This window comes from Homalodisca vitripennis, chromosome 1, assembly GCF_021130785.1.
Source record: "Homalodisca vitripennis isolate AUS2020 chromosome 1, UT_GWSS_2.1, whole genome shotgun sequence".
Taxonomy (NCBI): Eukaryota; Metazoa; Arthropoda; class Insecta; order Hemiptera; family Cicadellidae; genus Homalodisca; species Homalodisca vitripennis.
This window is the reverse complement of record NC_060207.1, coordinates 102,659,404-102,682,365: the sequence shown is the minus strand read 5'-3', so window position 1 is coordinate 102,682,365 and position 22,962 is coordinate 102,659,404. Positions and strand designations below refer to the sequence as shown.

General features: G+C 34.9%; 1 protein-coding gene across 1 annotated transcript in view; it reads right to left on the bottom strand.

Annotated features, from left to right (window-relative positions):
* LOC124368142 (XK-related protein 5-like) overlaps positions 1-20,955 on the bottom strand; it is a 37,788-nt gene extending 16,833 nt beyond the window's left edge. Inside the window, 5 exon segments of the mRNA XM_046825420.1 lie at positions 4,223-4,335; positions 7,015-7,281; positions 16,971-17,225; positions 19,871-20,230; positions 20,232-20,955. Coding sequence (XP_046681376.1) covers positions 4,223-4,335; positions 7,015-7,281; positions 16,971-17,225; positions 19,871-20,230; positions 20,232-20,501 — 1,265 coding nt within the window. The 5' untranslated portion in view covers positions 20,502-20,955.
* Positions 20,956-22,962: the final 2,007 nt, after the last annotated feature.

The window sequence follows — 22,962 nt, the reverse complement described above, 5'->3', positions numbered from 1 at the left end:
GTTGTTATATATTTCTAAATAGTTTTATACACAAAGAACTTCAAAAACATGTTTCACCAATCGGTAATTTGAGTACTGCTGATCGATTTTGTCCATGAATAGACAGTGCAGACTGTCAGATTACAGTCAAGGACTATGAAACAACAAGACAAAGATCCTCATGCACGTTGGACTATCTGGTTTGAACAGTTTGAATCGCCCGAACGAACGATCGTCAAGTGTGCGTAGAGGTCGTTCCTGTAAATAGTTGACCGGAGAACTGACGGGATTTCTAGCCGTCGTCCAACTAATGCCGGTCTGAAGACGAAAACTGATGAGCGTTGCTGATTCAATCGGCTGGCTGTCTGCCATCTCAGACCCCACTTCGGCGACTGAATAATACCTAAGTACAAAAAACCCTGTTTGTATCACGGTTACAACAGCTCTGCTGCGTTACCGCTTAAAGCGTACCACTCATTTAGTGTGGAAGTCAGAAGCGATCGGTCGGCAGATTTTAATTGTCCAATGCATTGTTATGTTTTTGGGGAAGGGGGCGGAGGCTTGCCACAGCAAGGAGTAGAACTAACCAAGATAAACTCACTACACTAGTGGAGGTAACATTAGATCAACCGGCATCAGATGTAGCTCACGAACATATGTCGATCTTCATTTACAATTTCACGAGCCACGTCACGTGAAATACGATGTTTCGTGATTAATCAGTTCTTGATTCAAAGACGCTTTCAAATTATGTCTTGGTTTCATAAGTTTTTAAAGATGGAAAGATTATTTTTGAAATTTTCCCAGTTCTCAGAAAAATTCCCAGCTTATTCCCAGTCCGTTAAATTCCCGGCTTTCCCGGTCAGGTGGCCACCCTGATCATTTCTACGTATCATTTATAAAAGACCTTAGCCATAACCCTCTTAGTGATAGAAGCCGCTCTAGCGACGTTCATTTGTTTAATATGAATGATAGAGGTCGATGCGTCAACGTTCAAACATGCCTTAGAATTCGTCATCGCTGCCCGGCTATCTTCGGTTAAATTCGGCCGTTATTTACTGCATTGTGTACAGACACGTCTCCTCTTTCCTCTAGATCTGTCTCCAGATGAATTGTTAAAAGAATTAACAAATAGCTGGTATTTGTTACGACGTTGTGTTTTACTCGCGGCCGCTAACCTATGAGTTGTGTCGGCGTGTTTTATCGGTGTTATTTAGTTTATTCCGATCGTAATACGTTCGAAATGGCGGATGATTTACGTTCACAAGATATTAGAAATGTTTTAGAAGAACAAATGAGTGATGTGAGTGACAGTGATATCAGTGCAGACAATTCTCCCGATGATTATAATTCAAATCCTGGTGCAGGCCATTCCCTCCAACACTTACCAGGAAGACAAGAGCGGCTATGTATTGTATGCGCCATACGTCCGATCTAAAAAAGCTTTACGATATGAAGCTGAAACAACTCAGAAAAGATGCAAATGCTAAGCTCATTCAAGAAGCAGAAAATAAAGCGATTTGGAAATCTATAAATTTAGAAAGGACCCAGAAAGATTCAGGACACAAAACACAAAGGCTCAGAATTGATGGTACAGTTGTTACAGAATCCGAAGCGCTTGCAAATCATTTCAATGAGTATTTTTCTACAATAGCTGACAAAACATTGAATGAAAAGCAAACAGGACATCTATACAAAGTGCATGTACAACCCCCTGATGTAGAGTTTCCACTGACCGTTTTATCCCCAACTAGTAAAAGAGATGAGTGAGATTATTCGACAGCTAAAACCAAAAAGATCTGCTGGGCTTGATGAGATCTCCTCACAAATATTGAAAAACTGCAGTGACGAGCTAGTAGCTCCGTTAGTCCATATCACAAACTTATCCTTCAGGCTCGGTGAATTTCCAAGCAAGTTGAAAGTTTCCAGAGTGGTTCCTCTGCATAAAAAGGGTCCTAAAGAAGATGTCGGCAATTTCAGGCCTATATCCCTAATCTCAACTTTCTCAAAAGTTATTGAGAAGATAGTCCTCATGCGAATGTTTGATCACACGTCTCGAAATCACCTTCAAACCGATCGACAACATGGATTTTTAAGGAGGAGGTCGACTTTAACTGCACTGACGGACATGGTTGAGCATATCATCGATAAAATTGAAGAAAGGGATACGGTCACTGGCATCTTTCTTGACATGACCAAGGCATTCGACTGCCTTGGCCATGATCTGATTCTGGAGAAGCTTAGTTTATTGGGCTTCAAGAACACTGCGCTGAGATGGATTTCCAACTATCTTCAAGGTAGAGAGCAGTTGGTGGAGCTGGACGATGTGCGGAATAATTGCAAGTCGAAAATCAGATCCGATCTTCTCCCGATGTCACGGGGAGTGCCCCAGGGATCGGTCCTTGGACCGGTTCTTTTCATCCTCTTTACTAACGACCTTCCAGGATTTCTCAACAACCATTGCTACACAGTCATGTACGCAGACGACTCTGTTCTCTTGACATCTGGAAGCTCAGCAGAATCTCTTGAGATCGATTCATTGGTGGCGCTTGGTTACGCGGAAGATTACTGCAGCAGCAACGACTTAATTTTTAATGAGTCAAAAACTAAGCAGCTTACCTTTGGAAGCATAAAGGATGAAATTGCTCCACTACCAGATCTGCTTGCTGTGAATAACACAAAACATCTTGGAGTTGTGCTGGATGATCGTCTCTCCTGCCAAAACCATTTAGACCATCTCTGTCGAAAGCTTAGCAGTTCTCTTTTTGCATTGAGAAGAGTCAAGTCTACAAGCACTCAAGACGCTGTACTGGTGGCTTATCACGCCCTATTTGAAAGTCATCTGAGATATGGAGTTGCTGTTTGGGGGTCTGCTGCCCACACTCATCTGGAGCGAGTATTGATAATACAGAAGAAAGCTATGAAGATCATGTTTGGTGTGGGATGGCGTGATAGCTGTAGAGAAGTATTCAGAGCACATAATCTGTTAACGGTTATTAGTCTCTACATAGTCGAATCCATTGTTCTGGCCTCTACCAAAGCTTTGAAACGCAATGAGCAAGTCCACCAATATGAAACCAGAAATGGGTTAAACTATAACCTTCCTGCTCATCGCCTGACTCTGTATGAACGTAAGCCATCATACGCCGGGGCGAGATTTTTCAACAATCTTCCTCAAGAACTGAAGGATGACAACCCAATGACTCTGAAGAAGAAACTAGTTAGCTGGTTCTCGAAGAGGCCGTTTTATAGTGTCAAAGAGTACATGGACTGGCAAAATTTTAACCTAGACTGAAGACTTTGCAATTTAATTGTATTGACACCATTCCGATCTCCAAGACTGTGAATAAAGAAAAAAAAGAAAAAAGAAAAAAAAAAAATATGTGGCCACACAAAAAAAGGGGAAGATCACGATTCTAGTGTCCAAGATGCAATTCTGGTGTTCATAGAGAGTGTTTCCATAAATTGGATCATTTTTGGAGACCAAAGTATCAAGAGAGGAAGAGAAAGCATGATAGTAGTTGTGTTTAAGAGTGAATGGAAGGGTTTCTTCCATGTACATACTGCATATATTTCCATCATAACAGGTTTTTCAAGTAAAATATTGTACGAAAACTGTATATATTATTTATCTTCATGAAATTTAGAAAAAATTGGCTATCTTCGAATTTTTGTCTAGTAAGTTTTATACTATGTGGTTTTTGTAGTAAAAAATTTTTTTTTTCAAAAAACAGTTTTTTTTAATTTTTGAGCAAGATTTAAGGGATATGTACAAAGGTAAGTAGTTTTATTTATTGCAAAATCATTCTTTATGTTTTTATGAATATTTTGGTATATAATATGTTGTATTTTCAATAAAATTAATAATTTTTATTATTTTTTAAGAAACCCCCAGCGAAACACTCCAAATGCACCTATCATTCATAATAAACATATTCATCACTAGGAGGGTGATCTTCATTTACAATTTCACGAGCCACGTCGCGTGAAATACGATGTTTCGTGATTAATCAGTTCTTGATTCAAAGAAGCTTTCAAATTATGTCTTGGTTTCATAAGTTTTTAAAGATGGAAAGATTATTTTTGAAATTTTCCCAGTTCTCAGAAAAATTCCCAGCTTATTACCGGTCCGTTAAATTCCCGGTCAGGTGGCCACCCTGATCATTTCTACGTATCATTTATAAAAGACCTTAGCCATAATACACTTAACCGTGTTTATAAAGTATATAGATTAGAGACTTGCCTGTACTTCACGGCTGGTTGAGTTGTTTCTTGTATGTCAGCGGGAACTGTAACTCCGATAACTGTTCCGTTATTGTTGTAAGCTCCACTGAAACTGTGGCGTCGCACCAATTCCTGTAACATTTACTTTAATTTGAATAAAATACTTCAAAATAAATTTTACTATCATGCCTTTTCTATATAAGAAATAACTAATATTATAGATTTTGCTTTCAAGTGAATAATGAAGTGCTGTATTACTTGGGTAAGCAGATGTATCAATCATGCCATTATGTAGCATTGTCTGTGATTAGACCAAGACTTCATTGTTGTTAAACAATCATTTATTATTGTGATTTTTTTTAAGTCAGTGTATACATACATTGTCCAAAATATGTATATTTTAAAATTTGGTGCAATTATATAAAATTTTTGATAATAGGTGTAAAAACTGTAAAGCATAAATGTGCATTTCTGTATTAAAGTAAAATCCATTTACAAAAACTGTAGGCACTAATTTATTAACCCTTTGAGTGCCACGGGTATTTTCCGAAGGCATATGCATAAAGTGCCACGCTGTTTTTCGCATATTTGTAAGTTGTTGGGAAAAAAGCTGTTGTAAAATAACTACCAAACAGATTTCCATCATTTTGTTGTTGTTATTTTTCTTATTAAATGCAGAATATGATACATATCGCTACAAATAAAATTTGATTTATAAAAATATAAAAACTTCAGTATTTATAAAAAAAGTTTTTTACTTTTCTATAAAAAGTTAAGTTTCGACCTAATTTGTGTGTATACGGTATTTTTAAGATTTTTTTCTTTATACCATGATAAAGGCCATATGATTCTAAATAAAACCCATGTGTAATATCTTATTCTAGAATTTTAAAAACAAGGCATTATATGTATTAACAAAATGCTGCCCGGTACCGACATTTTATAAACTGTACTTCATTTGTCAGAGTTTAGAAATTACTTAGTAATGATGTAGTTTTCCCAATAAATCTAATAAAACATTAATACAACACAAATAAATATAATTAGTAAATTTAGAAACAAATACTTGCTAACATATTTACATCAAAGTTTACATTTACTAAATAATAACCCTAATAATATTTACATTGAAAATTCACGTTTTTCGCTTGAACACAACTCAAATCATACATTACTTTTGTAAAGAAATACAGTAAAATACTGTATAAGTTACTATTTTATTTTGTATTTACTCAAATGCTTGGTTATCGGCACATAAACAACAAGAAAGGCCGTTACGCAACACGGTACTCGTCCGCTACGTCGCGTGACTGGAAGACAGAATCATCGTACAGGTACTTATCACAGGCCACTATTTTTGGACGAGTTTTCCTTATCAGAGATCAAAATAAACTTCATTATACGTTCCTTCTTCCATAATGAATCGAAAAATACTCGATGAGTCATACTTCCTATCTCCAAATCGTCTCCAAATAGACACACGAATGACCTGACATTTTCGAATAATGAAATGTTGTTCTTATAGTTTTTGATTTAATTGATTGTCGTAATAACTTGTAAATTCCAAAATAGGTTAAATAAAGTCAGTTGTTTTTAATACTGTAATTTATTTTGTCCCCGATAAGGAAAACTCGTCCAAAAATAGTGGCTTCTTGATAAGTACCCAGGTAATTCTAAGCAATATATGGGTCAACCTCGATTTTTCTCATATTACAATATAATGTTCCAATAGTCAATTAGAAAAGGAAATGACTAGAATTTCTTGCCGGAAAGCAGTTATAGGGAGCAGGCAACCGCCAGACGGTCATATATTGCTTAGAGTTACCTATTAGTGATCAGGGGCACTGACGTGATCTGGGCTTCAAATTTGGAACTACTCGAGTTAATTTTTTTTTTAAAGAGCAAGCAGCGCGAAGCGCTGCGCAGCGGGCAGGCGTCGTGCGTGATCCTTTTTTTTTATTAAAAATTTCTGATAAATTGTTATTACATATTACAATATAATGTAGGTAATGTATGTAAAACAATTTTAAACACATAATTACATGCTGGAAAGCAAAGTAAACCAATATAATCCGCCCAATACAAAATCTCCGTAAAAATCTGGTAAAGGAATCTGTGTCATTCCTTTGGCCTGAATCAATTCAGTATATACGAAGATCACGCACGATGCTTGCCCGCTGCGCAGCGCTCCGCGCTGCTTGCTCTTTTAGAAAAAAAATTAACTCGAGTAGTTCCAAATTTGAAGCCCAGATCACGTCAGTGCCCCTGATCACTAATAGGTAATTCTCGCGGTTGCCTGCTCCCTATAACTGATTTCCAGCAAGAAATTCTAGTCATTTCCTTTTCTAATTGACTATTGGAACATTATATTGTAATATGAGTTGCCTGCTCCCTATAACTGCTTTCCGGCAAGAAATTCTAGTCATTTCATTTTCTAATTGACTATTGGAACATTATATTGTAATATTAGAAAAATCGAGGTTGACCCATATATTGCTTAGAATTACCAGTACCCAAACAACATAAGTTTTACAGATAAAATAGTAGAGAAACAACATAAAACTCGTATTTATTGATAGTTTGGAACCTATTGAATACAGCCATCTGATTATTTGGCCAAAATAATCTTGTACTATATAAAATATTATCGAAATACGAAACGTCAAAATTGGAGACGCTGGCACTTTATGCACTTTTCTTACCGTCAAAATTAGCGACGCTGTGGCACTCAAAGGGTTAAAACACATTAAAGGATTAGAATATGTTTGAACATCTCATAGTTAAACTCTCATAAATGTGATCTCATTGCACCTTTGTGCCATTTGTAGTATCTTTCCTGGCAGGTGCGAGTCGTGCCGTCGAGTTGTTACTGCTGAGTCTTCCACCTGCCTCATAGTTGAGTCGTCGGACATGGAAGTAGCGGTAGTACAAGGCCTGAAACAGCATGCCAGCCGCAAACAGACACCCCACCAACAGTGGGAGAGACTCTGAGTACCATGGAGGACTGCGTGACACACCAATACGCCACGCCACCAGTAGCAACGCGTTCTCCAACCCCATCACGACATAGAAGGTCAACTGTTACCAAACAATTTTCATAAATCAAAATGCCAAATTATCAAATATATAACTATGGCAAGCTTCATTATAAATGGTTGACTATGTAGTAACAAAACTCTATTTGAAAACATGTATTATTGAAAATGTTGGTTTAATTAATAAAAAAAAACAGAAGTTAAAAATTTAAAGTGGTCAACATCTTTAAATATATGTTTTACTGATGAATCTAAACCTATATTCACAGTAGAAATATTTTTTACACTTTGTATAATTAAAAATTGATTTAAAATGGTGTTTTTAAAGCAATTAAATCTCTGAGATTTTAACCCTGACATTTGAAGTTAAATAGGAAACATTTAAAATTAACAAAGGCTGTCTTGGTTAAGCACTATTTTATTATGTATAAGCCAGTTATGATACAACTACACTCATTCAACTCACTGTAAAGGCAGATCTGCATAAATGGTTCTATCAGTTTTAATGTAACATCCGTTGACTGAAGACACAATATCATAAGATTTTAATTGTATGATTTTAATCCTATGGCAATAACTTACTAGCATTAAGCTTTTTAGGACAAGCTGTCATTATATCACCAGTAAAGTAGAACAGCATTAAGAACCAGCTGGAGATATTGTGATGGTGAGTACTTTTTACACTATACCGGCCACAGGCATATAACCGGTTCAGTATTTTTAATTTTCTATTATCATTTTGGGGAATATATCAGTGATAACTTATTGGTAATCAAATTTACAACTACACAACTTCATATTCCTCTTTGTTTGCTTTGAATATATTCATAAACAGACGTCAAACAAACAACATTACTTACACTGTCACTAATGTAGTATCAGCTCAAGGTAGAGTCAAGGTAAAGTATCAAAACCTGCTCATTAAAATCAGTGTTAAAAGTTTAACTTTTATAAATAGTTTAGAAAATTGCACGACCAAGATTCTCTTACTCTTAAGATCTCCTTAACAAGACCAATGCTGAATTTTTTAATCACTAAGAATAAAAACTAAGATGGTAATATAACAGCAACTTTTTTTAACAAAATTCTAAAATGTTATGATTAAAAACATTACTTTTGTAATTTTTTTGAATAACGTTTCAACATTGCTATACATTCAAGATTAGTCAATATTGTATTAGAAGTGTTTTCATTTTATTTAAAATTATGAGTAGAAAGTGTGGTGTATGTAATAAAGTTACAACAAATAGAGCGTCTAAACTTAAGGTTCAATGCTTTGAATACAACAGTGAGTGTGTCAATGTAACGTAACAGGACATCTATTTCTATGTATCAGTAAATGAACCCTGGAGATTTCCCCCTTGTCAAAAAGTTCGAATACGTGCAATGAAGTCATATTAGAAGTGAAATGAAGGGAAAATTATACAGCCACGCTGATAAGCAATTGTATTTTGTAGTCCAGTTAGGAAAATCAATTGATAACTGTCATTAAAGTATTTTAGAGTTGGTAGAAACATTGAAAAGGTAATTTGCGATCTTGAGCGAGTATGAAAAACTGATTGACTCTTTAAGGCAAGAAAACTGCTCTCTGAGCTAAAGTGAAAGGTTTGGAGCAAAAATTCCAAGACACAACCAATACTCAAGAATCAAATGCGAAATCATCAAGGCCTTTCAAACTGTGCGAGGAGTCCAAATCAATGCGGATGATACTGATGCTTGGCCTCGCCTGAGTCTGAAGAATGAAGGTAGGAGAGAAATTATTGTTGAGTTTGTCAGATGCAAGATAAAAGAAAATATACAGCGTAAAGGAATAGTCAAGAGGACCTTAATACTTCAATATCAGTATGGCAAGTCGTCTGGCAGAAATCATCTAGATGAACAGTATTGAAAGGTGTTGAATATGGCACACCTAATTAAGAAAGAGCATAACTACACATACATAGGAAAGTTTTTCGCTGATAGTATAAGGAAATCAAGGGCCATCATGCTTACAAACATAGATCAAGTAACCTAACTCAAGAAGTAAGGTAGTGTGCTGTCATTGTAGAATCATTCTAGCATTAAAGTTATCAAAGTTATCTTAGTTAAGTCTTATCAAAGTTTAAAATTCTTTTACAAATAATACTAATAAGAAGAATATGTTTGTTGCCATAAAGCTTATACACTAGTATCAACACAATACATGCATAAAGAACACGAGATAATGAGTTTGGCTTGTAGCAGTGCTTAATTTCTAAAATTTTAGGTGTGGGAACTCTTAAAGCGGGAAGCTCAGACCGGTGGGTATGGAATACACCCCAGGAAGGAGGGGGGCCCTCACCCAGGAAAACTTTTGAAAATTATAACTGTAAACCTTTGTTTTTAGGCCACCCAGACATAATAATACATTCATTTTTTATAAAATACCAAGTGATATTTTAATGCTGTTTATTTTCTTTAAGGTGCTTGATTAGGATGTAAGAAAATAAAAACATGAATTTAAATTATTGAGTTTACTCTCTACTCTACTCTACTCCATTAACACCTTGTTGCCTACTTTAAATTTCCCAGAAATATTTGGTGTTGATTTCATTGACCATTTTGTTTGAATCAATGAAGCTCGCCAATATTAATTTTTTAATGAATGGTAAAATAAAAACAAATTGAGCCTTATTCACAGTTTTATTTATACACATTACAGTAGTAATAATAATACATATTAATATGTAAATGGATGTTTGTTAATATAACAGCTTTTTTTTACAAGTTTGCATATTTTACAAAAAAATTGCATACCTTATGGGTTACAAAACAATATTAATACATTCAAAATAAACCAACATCTTCTTGGAAAGGAAAAGGAAGCGTTTAAATTACACACAAAATAAATGACACACAGAGTGGGAGTAACACGGTTTCATTTTTTAAAATTTAGTGTAGTTTTAAAAAGTTAAGGTTGATTATTTTATTTGCTTATTAGTTATTATAACAAATATGTACGGATTTGTAGTATAATATTGTAAGGCAATGCCAAGACCTGTTGGTAAACTTAGTTTTAGTTGTTTGTTAATATTTTAAAGTGAAAACTACAAAAGAAACAAAACAACAATACACAAAACTAACTGTAAGTACAAAAAAGAACTCAGAAACTTGAGTTCAGAACACAACTATAAGTTAGGCATAGGCTTAGTTTATTTTAATAAAAACTTAATGTTCTGAAATTCTAAAAGATATTTAAAAAACAGATTTAGGAAAAAAGTTCCCACAATGCAATGCTGTCTTCATGGTAAGTTTTCTGCCCTCGTTGTTTTGACTTGGTGTCAAGTGCAGAATGGTGTCCCTTCGCCAGCCAGGTTTTGACGTGTCGCTCGGGATTGTATCTAGCCACAGGAGGTTCCTAGGAGCCTGATCCGCAATAAATCGCAAACAGTGCTAATGTAGAGTGAAGATCTAAGAGGAGACATAATTAGATTCATTGCAGAAAACCCACGTTCACATTCAGCACTAGACACTTCAATACTATTTATGATGGAAATCAGTTTCTTAAAACGACGGCGGTTGCTCTAGAATAGTAGGTTTCTCTCCACTTAACATAGGCTTCAGTCCCTGCTTGAAGTGTCTGAAGTCTCTAATTATATCCTGAGAGCTGCTAATCTTAAATCTATCGCAGATTCGCTGGATCTCACATTCTCCGTAGGTGATGGATAAGTCTTTTGGCCAATACATGGGTGGATCACTTTGATGTCATTCATGATTTTGGTGTAGTGTTCAGCCGCATTTGAAGATGATGATAGCAACCTTGAAGTCAAGTTGTTAGCGAGGCTCCGATAGAAACTGTTTTTCCTGGAATACTGGGTATCTTGGATCTTACACAAAGTTTAACATCTTGGAAACATCAAATCGTCAATATCAATTTTTAGCTTCCACTGAACGTCTACCCATGTTTTCAACTCGGTTTTCAAACACTTTGATTAACAGTGTTACATCACTGTGGGCTTGGATAAGGTTGAGGCTTGATTTTTGAAGCTGTAAGGACAAATCCGATAACTCTTCTAGAGCATCGAACATCAATGCCAGGTTGTGTACAAAAGTTGTAGAAGATAATGTACTACAGAGCCCTTTGTAAGTTGAACGTTGCTTCGAGTCCCTTTGTTTGTCTTCAGATGCTTCAATGAAATGATTTTAAAATCTGTCCAAACTGCTTTCACCGCCATTAAGCTGGAGGCTACCCAACGAGTATCTAAAACACGGCCGATTTTCAACATTTGCTCCTCTAGTCCCTTTAGCAACTTCTGCCAACTCCCTGCTGTTTTTTCGGTGAACAACTAAACATGTTTCTAATTTTATCCATGAATATCTTAAAATGATTGATCCCAGCTACTTCTTCTATGGAATCCGTGCACGGCAAGCTCTAAACGATGGTTCAAACAATGCCAAATGAACAAGTTGGGGAACGTTTTCAGTAAGCTGTATAGCAAGGCCAGATTTCTTGCCTAGTAGCACTGAAGCACCATCACAAGTTAGAGCAATCATATGGTCTTTCATGAATTCAAAGCTTAGACCTAATGCTAGTAACTGATTTAAAAGTTCTTGTAATATACCAGCTGATGTTGTGCTATTTAGCTCAAAAAGTGTTAAGAACACTGTCATAGGGTTTTGCATTCCCTTTAGAACAGTTCTGATATAAACCACCAAAGCATTTTTGTTTGAAACTGAAGTGGCTTCATCCAAAAGCAGGGAAAATTTAGAGTCTGACTTGATTAGGCCCATTTATCAAGTCTGATTTCATTTCATCAGAAATATGATGAATTATATTGGAGCAAGCAACATTTGAATGTAGGATTCGCCACCATATCTAAGCCATTCATTATTTGAAGATCAATTTCAGTTTCAAACTCAAAAAATGGCCTATTTAGTTTAGCTTGCTTATAAGCCGTGCGGAAAATGCGCTCAGTTACAATCTGCTGCTCTTTATGCATAGAAGCAACAGCTTTTTTTCATTGTATCTTTCTTAGCTTCAATGAGTATTTTTTCAGCTAAAGAATGAGCTCGAGACCCACGGTGTAAAAATATCTTTTTCCTAAGAGAGGATTGCTGGTCTTTTTTATTGTTTCCATAAGCGGTAACAGTTCCTAAAACCCACTCTTCGCTAATCTTTTAGGCCCTTCGTTTTCTCTGCACCTAGAGTACTCACACTACGGCAAACGTTGCAACCCTAGTTCTCTCTGTTCACAATTAACCATGGATTTTTAGCTTTAAAATTCAACAATTTGTTCTTCAGACCAACAAACTGGCTGTTCACCCCTATTAACAAAATCATTATTTTCATTACTAACCTTAGCTTCGTCTGCATCAGATCCCAAACCCACCAACCTGGATACTATTTTGACCGACGAGGAAGTCGAAGGGGAATGGTAATCGCAATTATCCTCATTGATCCCGATTGCGTCTTCTTTTTTATCTTGATCAACAATTGAAGTTGTAGTCAATGCTTCCGAACTGCAGTTCTCATTATTGCATCACCTTTTTGTTTCTTAGGGTTAGGTTTAAAGAAATCAACAATTTTTCTGGTTTAGTCATAGTCAATTAGGAAACTATTTAGCTGCACCAGCACTAATAAGCATAAACACGAACACACAATCAACGACCTGCACCTCAAAAACGAACTTAAGCGTGATGGGATGCGATGCAACTTGTAACTTAAAACGCGAAACACACCAAGGTCAAGTCAACTAGTCAACACACTTGTGATCACTGGGGCGGTGGCGCGGTGAAGGAATGGAGGGGGAAAAGGAAGGGGGTGGGGTGGGTATTGCTTTGTTATTGAGAGGCGCAGCCGCGCATGCGCGCGAACTAGGATGACTCGCCCGTCACCTTCCTCCTGCCTGATTCCGTGCAAGACTTATCACAGCACAGCTCACAACTGCTTGTACGGGCGCTTACTATCTGCTTACGAGTCACTCGCAAACAAAGCATAGCATAATATTGATCCTACCTACAATTTTTTTTTAACTAAAACTTGTACTCGTAGTTTTTAAAAAGCGTTCCCTTGCGTTCCGGCACTCTTGGGAGGTAAGGGAACGCCGTTTCCCTTGCGTTCCCACTGAAATTAACCACTGGCTTGTAGTAGTTTCATATAATTTCTTGTAGGTTTTGGCTACAAATGTAATTTGTATTACAATAGTGTTAGAATATGGTGCTCAGTATTATTTGTTTTTAATAATTAACTATAGGTCTATTAATTTTTTATATTATAATTTCTGATACTACATACAAATTTTAGATAATTTCACATTTAGTAGATTTGGTAACCATATAGTAATAATTCAGTAAAATATACGAGTCTGCAAGAAATCTGACGTATTTGCTCTTAAATTACAAATTCTTAATATATTAGTCCAAATAATTATTCTGAAAGAAATTTGGATTGATGATAGTGAAACATATTTATACAAGCATGTTTATTTATAAGCTGCCAGGATACACATTAAACTTCAAATTGTAATCTTTCTCAAAGATCAGGAGGATTTCTTATTTTTGGGACTGATATTTATTCAGTCTTGTGTAGACAAGATGAATTTAATAGTTGATTATGTCCATTTAAAAGATAACATGCTGATTTTATCTCGTTCAATATTTTGGGAATTTCCAGATTCCATGAAATAGTCCAATTCACTTTTGATAAAAAACTGGACATCTAAAATTAATTTAAAATAAAAATGTTGTAATATGTAGCAATATGAACATAAATTTTCAAATTGTATGAAGAATTACTTAATGATACAGCTAACCGTAAATATAACAATCCTACAAGAGTCAAAAACACTTTGTATTCTTTGATTTATCACGTTTTTGTTATGTGTAATGTAAATGTACAAACTGATTTAAAGGCTTGATTCCCAGGTCACAGATAATTTCATGACTGGCCCCTTGGTATATAACAAACACAAGCTCCTGTTAAACCTGTAAAAATTCTAACAATTTAACTAATTGCTTTCAATATTTCAAGGTTAAAACCGATACTGATTGAAGGTTGTCTTTACTTCTTGTTCAGTGTCAAATGTCTTTTCTCAAATTCTAATCTTTTAATATCTTTCATAAAGTTAGTATATAGGCAAAAAACATAGTATTTCTCTATTATGATGTTGGCATATACCACCATATACCTTGTATTGTTAACACGTTCACTACCACCATGCTATAAAAATGTCTATATCTGTAGCCCACCGCTGCTAATTTGCATTGCATAGGATCTTATCCACAGACTGCCACTGCATATTTGCGGCATTTTACCTATGTTACTAAATAGCATATTATTATTCAAAGGTCTATTTTATAGGTAATTTATTTATTGTGGGCTACGGAAAAACTTGCCGCAACATTGAGGCACTAGGTCTGTGGGTGGAACAACTTCTCAGGGCACAAAACAGTTGGCAATACTGCAAGAATTACTTCAACGCAGTTGCATCACTGCTCAGTCCTGTCCACATGGTCAGTGACTCCCTGCCCTGCATAGTAAGTTGTCACGTTTTGTACGTTATGACGTGTAGAAATGGTGGGCAATAATAGAGATTACGTAACTGGGAGTGAATTGGAAAGAATTATTCCTAAGCTAAGTGATTACGAGTTAGACACAAGTTCTTTGTTTTCGTCAGATGGTGCTAGTGAATATGACCCTGCAAACGATGCTGATGAGGGTGATATTGATGACAGCATTCGTGAGGACATGTATAACATGGAAGTTTATGGTGATCTTAATGGTTCTACTGAGTAAAATCAACTCGAAGCAGCTGACAATGTCACAAGTCTTATTTACCAGAAATGGATCCAAATGTCCAATATATTTTTATTGACAATGCTATCCATGACAAATACCAAACTACAGAAGCTTTATGGACTGATACTCAAAATGTCCCTAATGTAATAGACTTCACGAGACAAAAGCAAGTCCACATAGATGCAAATGACCCAGTGACAGTTTTCTCTAATTTCTTTGATGACGGCTTATTAGATCAACTTGTAATTTGGATAAACAAAAGAGCTTCAGTTCTAAAGGGTCTTCTATACCAAATAATTCGTCGTTTAACAAATGGACAGACGAAACTAAAAATAAACTCAGAAAATTCTCTTGACTTTCCATGCTCATGGGTAACTTAGGCTTCCTTTCGTTGAAACACCATTGATCCCAAAGCTCTCTGTATTCATAAACAATATTTGGAATGACAATGTCCAGGAATCATTTTGAAACCATAGGTTCCTTGATCATAGGTTGCAAAAAATTTATCAAGTTCTTTACTGTATCTTGGAAAATTACTTTCAGCCCTGAAAAATGTTTATCTTTAGATGAGGCTATGGCTATTATTTTATGTTGAGGTTCGTGGACGACTGTTAATTCGACAGTATATTAAAAGCCAGGCACACAAACATGGAATAAAGTTGTACGAGCTGTGTACAACAGATGGTTTTATTCTAAAAATAATAATCTATGGTGGTAAAGGAACTGTTCAAGATGACGAGCATGGCCATACATATCAGGTTGTCATGGAACTGATGGACCAATTCTTGAACTAATGTCATACAGTATTTTTATAAAACTACTACAATAGTGTTGTTCTTGCAGAAAGACTATTACAGAAAGACACAGGCCTTTTCAATACCTTAAGATCAGATATAATGGGCAATCGAAATGCAGTGGTCCAGCTTAAATAGAAAAAAGTTGAAACAATTAGCCGCCAAAAGGGTGATGTTACTATAATAAAGTGGAGAGATAAGAGGTATGCACTGACCATTTCAACTACTCATGGGCCTAAAATTGAAGATGTTACAAACAAAAGAGGGGGAGTTGTACAAAAACCATTAATGGTTGCTGAATACAACAAAGGAATGAGTAGAATTGATCATGCAGATCAAATGATGTCTTATTATTCATTCAACACCACGGAAGTTCCTTAGATGGTACATCAAGATCTTTTTTCATGTCTTAGCACTATGGAATGCTGCCTATTTACATCCAAAATTTACCAGGAAAATCACTTATCTTGACTTTAGGGATGTTATTATTGAACATTACATCGGAGTAAAACCTGTAGCTAGGCCTCTTCAAAGTGTTGAGCCGCTATGTGTGCAGATCATTTTATAAGAAGAGAACTGATTCTCACTATACATGTTCTGATCGAAAGGACCCAAAAGGACATTAGGTTGGACTTTGTATGCCAAAATACTTCAACGAATATCACCAGAAATAGAGTAAAACAGTTCAATAACAAACAAATTAATATTGCGTGAGGTTGCTTTATTTAGTAATTTGTATGTGTAAGCAATGAAAAGGACACTTTTGTGTGAGTTTTACCCTTTGTTATATGCTATAAAGATAGTTTAATTTGTGTTCAATTATACTAATTTGTAAATGTAATTAGTTTTATTTATTACTCAATCGTAGAGTTATGCAGATGTACTTGAATGGTAAAATATATAGATAAGACCCTACTTTGTATGGTACAGACTGAGCGCGAATTAGGATACATAATTTCTATTAAAAGAAGAAAAAAACATTCAAATCAGGTTGTATGAAATGGCAGTTCATTATTCATAGTGTCACCTCATTCTGTAGAGTACTATTAACACACAATAGCTGTTGAATGTTGGTCTATTGCAAAATTATCATGGTTACTAAACAATATACTGCCTACTTGAGATCTAGTTTAAAACATTTATGTCTAATTTCATTACAACTGTTAACTAGATGTCACTCACCATTTTCTGGCGATGATTGACTTCTTGAAGGTTAATGTAGGCAAATACATAAACAAAAGCTATGAGAGTTGAGAAAGCAGCTTTTCTTTGTCTGGAAATTCTCTCCCCATGGAAAACATTCTTTGGCGAGACAAGCCAGAGAAACATGGAAACCCAGTGCAAGACAACAACGAGGAACACCCACCGACCATAAACTGTGGCATACACAGTCAGTGATATAACTCGACAGGACACTGTCCCTAGTCGCCACAGAAACTGAAACATATGAAAAAAATTATCCAACTACTGTCCTAACTTTGCTAAATACAAAATTCATGCCAACTTATAATGTTATTAGGCCAAACCAAAAAATAGATGGTCTGTCCTTTGACCTTTTGACACCAAATTTAATATACTTCTTCCTTGGACCAAGAGCAACATTTGGACCAACTTTAAAGACAGACATACAGACTGCCCTTAGACCATATATCCTAAAATGAATAGGTTTCGTCCTTGAACTAAGAGGAAGCTAAATATCAAGTTTCAAGTCTAATATTTTTCTATCACGAGTTATGGCATAGACAGATGGACAATGACAAGACTTTATTAAGGCCCTGTTGGATACTTAATAATGTAGTGCTAATTACAACTCAATAACCAAACATTTGGAGGCTGCAGTATAGTAAGAGGCCACCACTGCAATCGTATCAGGGTAGTAAATTATCAATTAGAAATACTTCAACTATCAAATACAAAAACATTTTAATTACAGTTATTTATAATTAATGTTTATCAGCTCTTTTTAATGTATTAAATAAAAATATTGTTAATTCAAGCAAATTATCAATCACTTATATGGTATTTGAGTAATGACCGCTAGTATATGTGTCACTAGCTGTCACACACATTTATCCTTAAAAACAGTAAAAAGTAACTAAATGTTAAACAGTATTGTTTGTTACATTTTAATACATACACATAACATAGATAGTTTTTTATTCATCAATAAATTATTAATATTTTAGGTATAAAACAGAAGATTTATCTATAACGTAATTTGTGTAAATATTTTTGTTTCTATAGTTTAGATAATCATAAATATGATTCTATTGTGGCGGTGGCATTTTATTATACTGCAGCCCATTTGGCTAACATTGGCATTGATATAGAAGCAAGTAACATTTTTAAAGAGTGACTTAAGATTTGTTACATTTTTGCTCATTTTTGTTGATAGGAAAATTAACAATACCCTACCTATAATATTAAACATATAGACTAGTTGAAACATAGATGTCATTCTTATTGCTTATTTTACATATTCATGATAATTGTATTCTCAATCGAATTGCACCTTTGTACTGTTATTAAATTGGCTGACCACTAGCGAATTACCATAACACCACAATAAACAATTAGAACAATTTAGTTTAGTTTTCTATAGAAGGGGACTTTAATAAACAGCCCTCATCTTTTATTACTGAAGAATTTGATATATCATACAACTTCATTATTATGTAACAATAATAATTAAAATGTTTAGTAAAATAAATTTAACAATAATGTTTAAAAATAAGAAAACCAACTTTGACCTAGATCTACATATCAGAGAACTTGAACAATATTTTTTACAGCTTGCCCAGGTGACAGTGAGCAACTGGTTTTGTGAAATGGAAGAAAGGATTTTCCCAGATTACTAGCAGTCTACTTTCTAAGTTTGGAACATTATTTATTTTGACATCACATCTGAAGCAAACTGAAAAATGTGGTGTATTTTATTTTGTATTGAACTGAAGTAAGTTTAATTAATTTTACAAATCTATGTACTATGAATGATTTTGAAAACGGGTTTTTTCTCATTATATACCTACGTATATTAAATCAAATCAAGAAAGAATATCCATCCTGACAATTTCATACAGTTGGTAAAAGCTATTTGTTAAATATAAGAGTCGGCTTCTATAAGGGTGTAGATTTTAGACAATGCGCACTCACTAACAAGAAAGAAAATTCAAAACTCAGTTTTACAGGTAGGCCAACCTACTTTTTTTTAATTTGATATATTTGTTCCTATTTTGATAAATAAAACAAAATAAATAGACACCATAACATTACAATTTTTGTACTTCAAAATTGACAAAATTTGTTTACATTACAAATTTATAAAATTATTTTTGGTACCTATATAAGAATCTTTACATGTGTTTTTATTTAAAAAGATAATTTAATTTTTGGCCCAGTTTTCTCCCTACATAATACAACAACAATCATCGTGTTATGTTTAATTTTGATAAAGATATAATTTATTTAGCAGAACACTATGTACAAAAACCAAAAGATTGCTTGGCACTGAGACAAGTGAACTGTCAGAAATGCTTGGCACAGAGACAAGTGAACTGTCAAATGCTTGGCACTGGCAGTGCCCCCCAATTAAAAGCGATGGGTTTAATAGAATAATAGATTTTTCTGAGCTTCTCTGGGCCATGTCCTTCTTGATTCCTGCAAGAATTAGATCCAGTTAGTCTTTTTCCAATTGGCCATCACTTGAAAAACTACAGCTATCATGGTCCTATTGTTCGTCTTCACAGATTTGGCAATGTTGTTCCTGAAGATGTAGACTTCTTTTGTGATAATATAAACCAGCTGAAGATAAATTGTGCCACTGATGCATGTTTAGTTTAATAACAATCTATATAACAATCAATGTTTGTTATTTGTTCGTAGTTAATTAATTCTTAGTTTGTTATTTACTGTTAATTATTTCATAGCTTGTTATTTAATGTTGTTATTCTAGAGTTATGTTTAATATTATTTATTTTTGTTCCTCATATTATCATTGTTATTACATTTGAATAATTGTGGATGCCGTTGGTAGAAAATAAGATAAAAATTAACCCTATAATTAGTGAATAAGAAATACTTACTTGGAATATTACACCTAGCCAGGTTAGAACAAGTCGGTGAACATTTTGCATTCTAACATTCTTGCTAAATGAAGCTAGGGCCCAACAAACACTAAATAGAGACAGTATCATCGACACAATGTTCAAGTCAGTAAATTCCTTGGTTGCTGTTTCATGCCATAACAGATATACCTGGACTAATAACATTGGCGCAGCTTCACAAAATGCATGCAATAATCTTAGCATACACAAATCTCTCACTTCATATTTCACAAATCTGAGATCCACTGGAATAAAAAGTTTGAAGTATCTCCACAATACTCCAAATTGAATGACGTGAAGCATAATAACAGACCATCTTGCAAACTTTTTAACAGCCGAAATGGGTTTTTTTTACTTCACCTTCAACTGATTTCTCTTTGCTACGATCATGACTTTCAACAGCATGTAAGTACCATCTCAATGAGACGATTTGACTGACTATGAGTGATACCAACACAAATGTTAGTGTGACAGAAAACCATAAAAATCTGCCTTTCTCAAACAGTGCGTAGCCCATCACAACATCAAATACAATATCACAGAAGTAAGAAGCAAGAGATATTATGTTGAATAACACATCACATAGTGGTAAAAACTCGTACTGAGCCATATCCCAGATTTGAAACAGTTTTTAATCTAACCAAATTATCACAGAACATTGTCATTTTTACCACACATAATAGCATTGAAGAAACACACAATATAAACTAATATAACCATAAAATACACAAAAATAATTGCTCATTTCTTTCAAGACCTAGTCTTCAGGCCATAATCTTGGAACACAATTTTAACTTTGATTCTAAAATCAACATGAATTTGTCATTTTATACACTGCTATCTCACATGAATTTGTACTAATAAAGAGATGTCTTTAATATGTATGCACATGAACACTAATTATACACTATAAACTTAACAGACAGTTTTATTCATTCACTCGTAAATAACCCAAAATAACAATCATCATCCAGGTGCAGACGCTAGTTGCCTGAATTGAATGCTGTGCCATTGCTGGCATGCGAAAGCTTAGCATATTTCTAAGTAGAGTGCTCTGCTGTCTGCATACCGCTGCATACCATTTTTCTTTCTTTCTTTCTTTCTTAGCTACCAAAATGTAGCTGGTTCTGCTACCATATGGGCATGGAACCACAATAGTCTTTATTATTTATTTCACTTTCCCACTGTTTTTATCGCACTTTGAATGTTTTTGAATAACCCTTACTATTTATTTCACTTTTTCACTGTATGTATTGCATTTAAACTGATTTGTGGTGAGGGTTTGTTAATTTTTTTTTTTTTTTATTTCACTTTCACACTTGTTTCTTTTCATGGGAAGGGGAAGTTAATTACAATTCCACATAAATGTTAGTATTTGCCTATAACCTGACTTTGTTATCAATCAATTGTTCCTGTAGTGTTCAGTTATTTTACACACAGAGGGGGACAAGCTATAGGAAAGGCTTTTAGGTTACAGGATCAATGGAAATGGTTGGGGCCCACTGATCAACTTCTTCACGCCTCGAGGTCCTCCAGGCGACCTTCTACTCCGAAAAGGATTCAGACCCTGGAGATAAATACAAATTGTTAGAAACCTGGAGTAGGTAACAAATATGACTCCAAGATAGTGTGGAAGAGTTCTATACTTGAATGTTAGTAACACCCATTGCCTTTATCAAATTGACCTATTTATACTATTTAGGTACCTTACTATTTCTAACAATACGCCTAAGTCAAAACTTACCAACAGCTCTTTGAGATAGAATGGTGGCCTTACTTTCTTTTCCTTTAAATGTTTGTATTAATGGTTCTCTGAAGCTATCATATGTTGGGCATTCAAAGATTAGGTTGCTGAAGACTTTCTTTCACATTCAATGTACACTTGAGACATTTTTCAGTAAAGTAGCAGTTTATTCTGAATAAAGTTTCATTTACCTGTGCATGACCCCAGTCTTAGCCTAATTATTGTGACTAGTTTACTTCTTCCTATCTTAGCATTCTTAAACCATGGGACCATAGGAAGGTCCCGCAGCACATCCCTATACCATCTTGCCTTTATTGCTTTGTTCTACTACTTCAGCTTTGTATAAGGATGTCATTTCACATTTTAAATGGCTGACAAAGTCACCCATCGGAAGGACCAGATCTTTGATTACTTTTCCTGTCTGAATTGCCTCTTTCGCCAGCTTATCTACTATTTCATTTGGTGTAATACCCACAAGACCAGGAACCCACTGAAGTGTTATTTTCTTTTCTGAAGAAAGGACCTCCTCCACGATTTGGGATGTAATGTTATCAATATAATCAAGTTTACAGGCTGTTTTGACTGCATGGATGGCTGCTTTTGAGTCAGAAACAAATTAGTACATTTGTTACCTGGTTGAAGATTCGCTATCTCGATTGCTTTCTTTATGGCGTAAAGTTCGGCTGTGTAGCTGGAAGCTATTTTGGGTAAACAGAATTTATAACTAAGATGATTAGGCTACCTTGTAATAATACAGCTGCTCCAGAACCCTCTGCGTTTCGCTTCTCGATCCATCTGTGTAAATTTTTATGTAGTCTGAAAATTCCTCATTTATTTTGTTCTATTCTATAAATAATTTTTTGAGTGTTTCAAGGAGGAATTTCGGATTTTGGATTTTCCATCCCGATAATATCTACCCTGCAACATAAGTTTAAATCCAGCATAGTAATTGGCTTCTCCAGACTGTCAATTAGTCTAGTTTCTTTGACACAGGTTTGGATTACTATCCTTTCTACAGTACTTACTGATTTTATATACAGTGGTGTGTGTCTTCTTGGCCAGTATTCGTGATGATTTGCTGGCCATACTTAAATACTTTAAATTTACATAAACTGGATGGTTAGGTTCAGACAGTACTTTGAAAAACTAGTCTTTCAGTTAACATTTTCCTTCTGGTCTGCAAGTTGGGTACTGCTGCTTCCATTTGAAGAGCTAAAATTGGGGTTGACTTCATAGCACCCAATATGCACCTGAGAGCCTGATTTTGAATAATGTCTTAGTTTATTCAAAACACTATTTGGTAAATGCCCAAACAAAAAGCCACCAT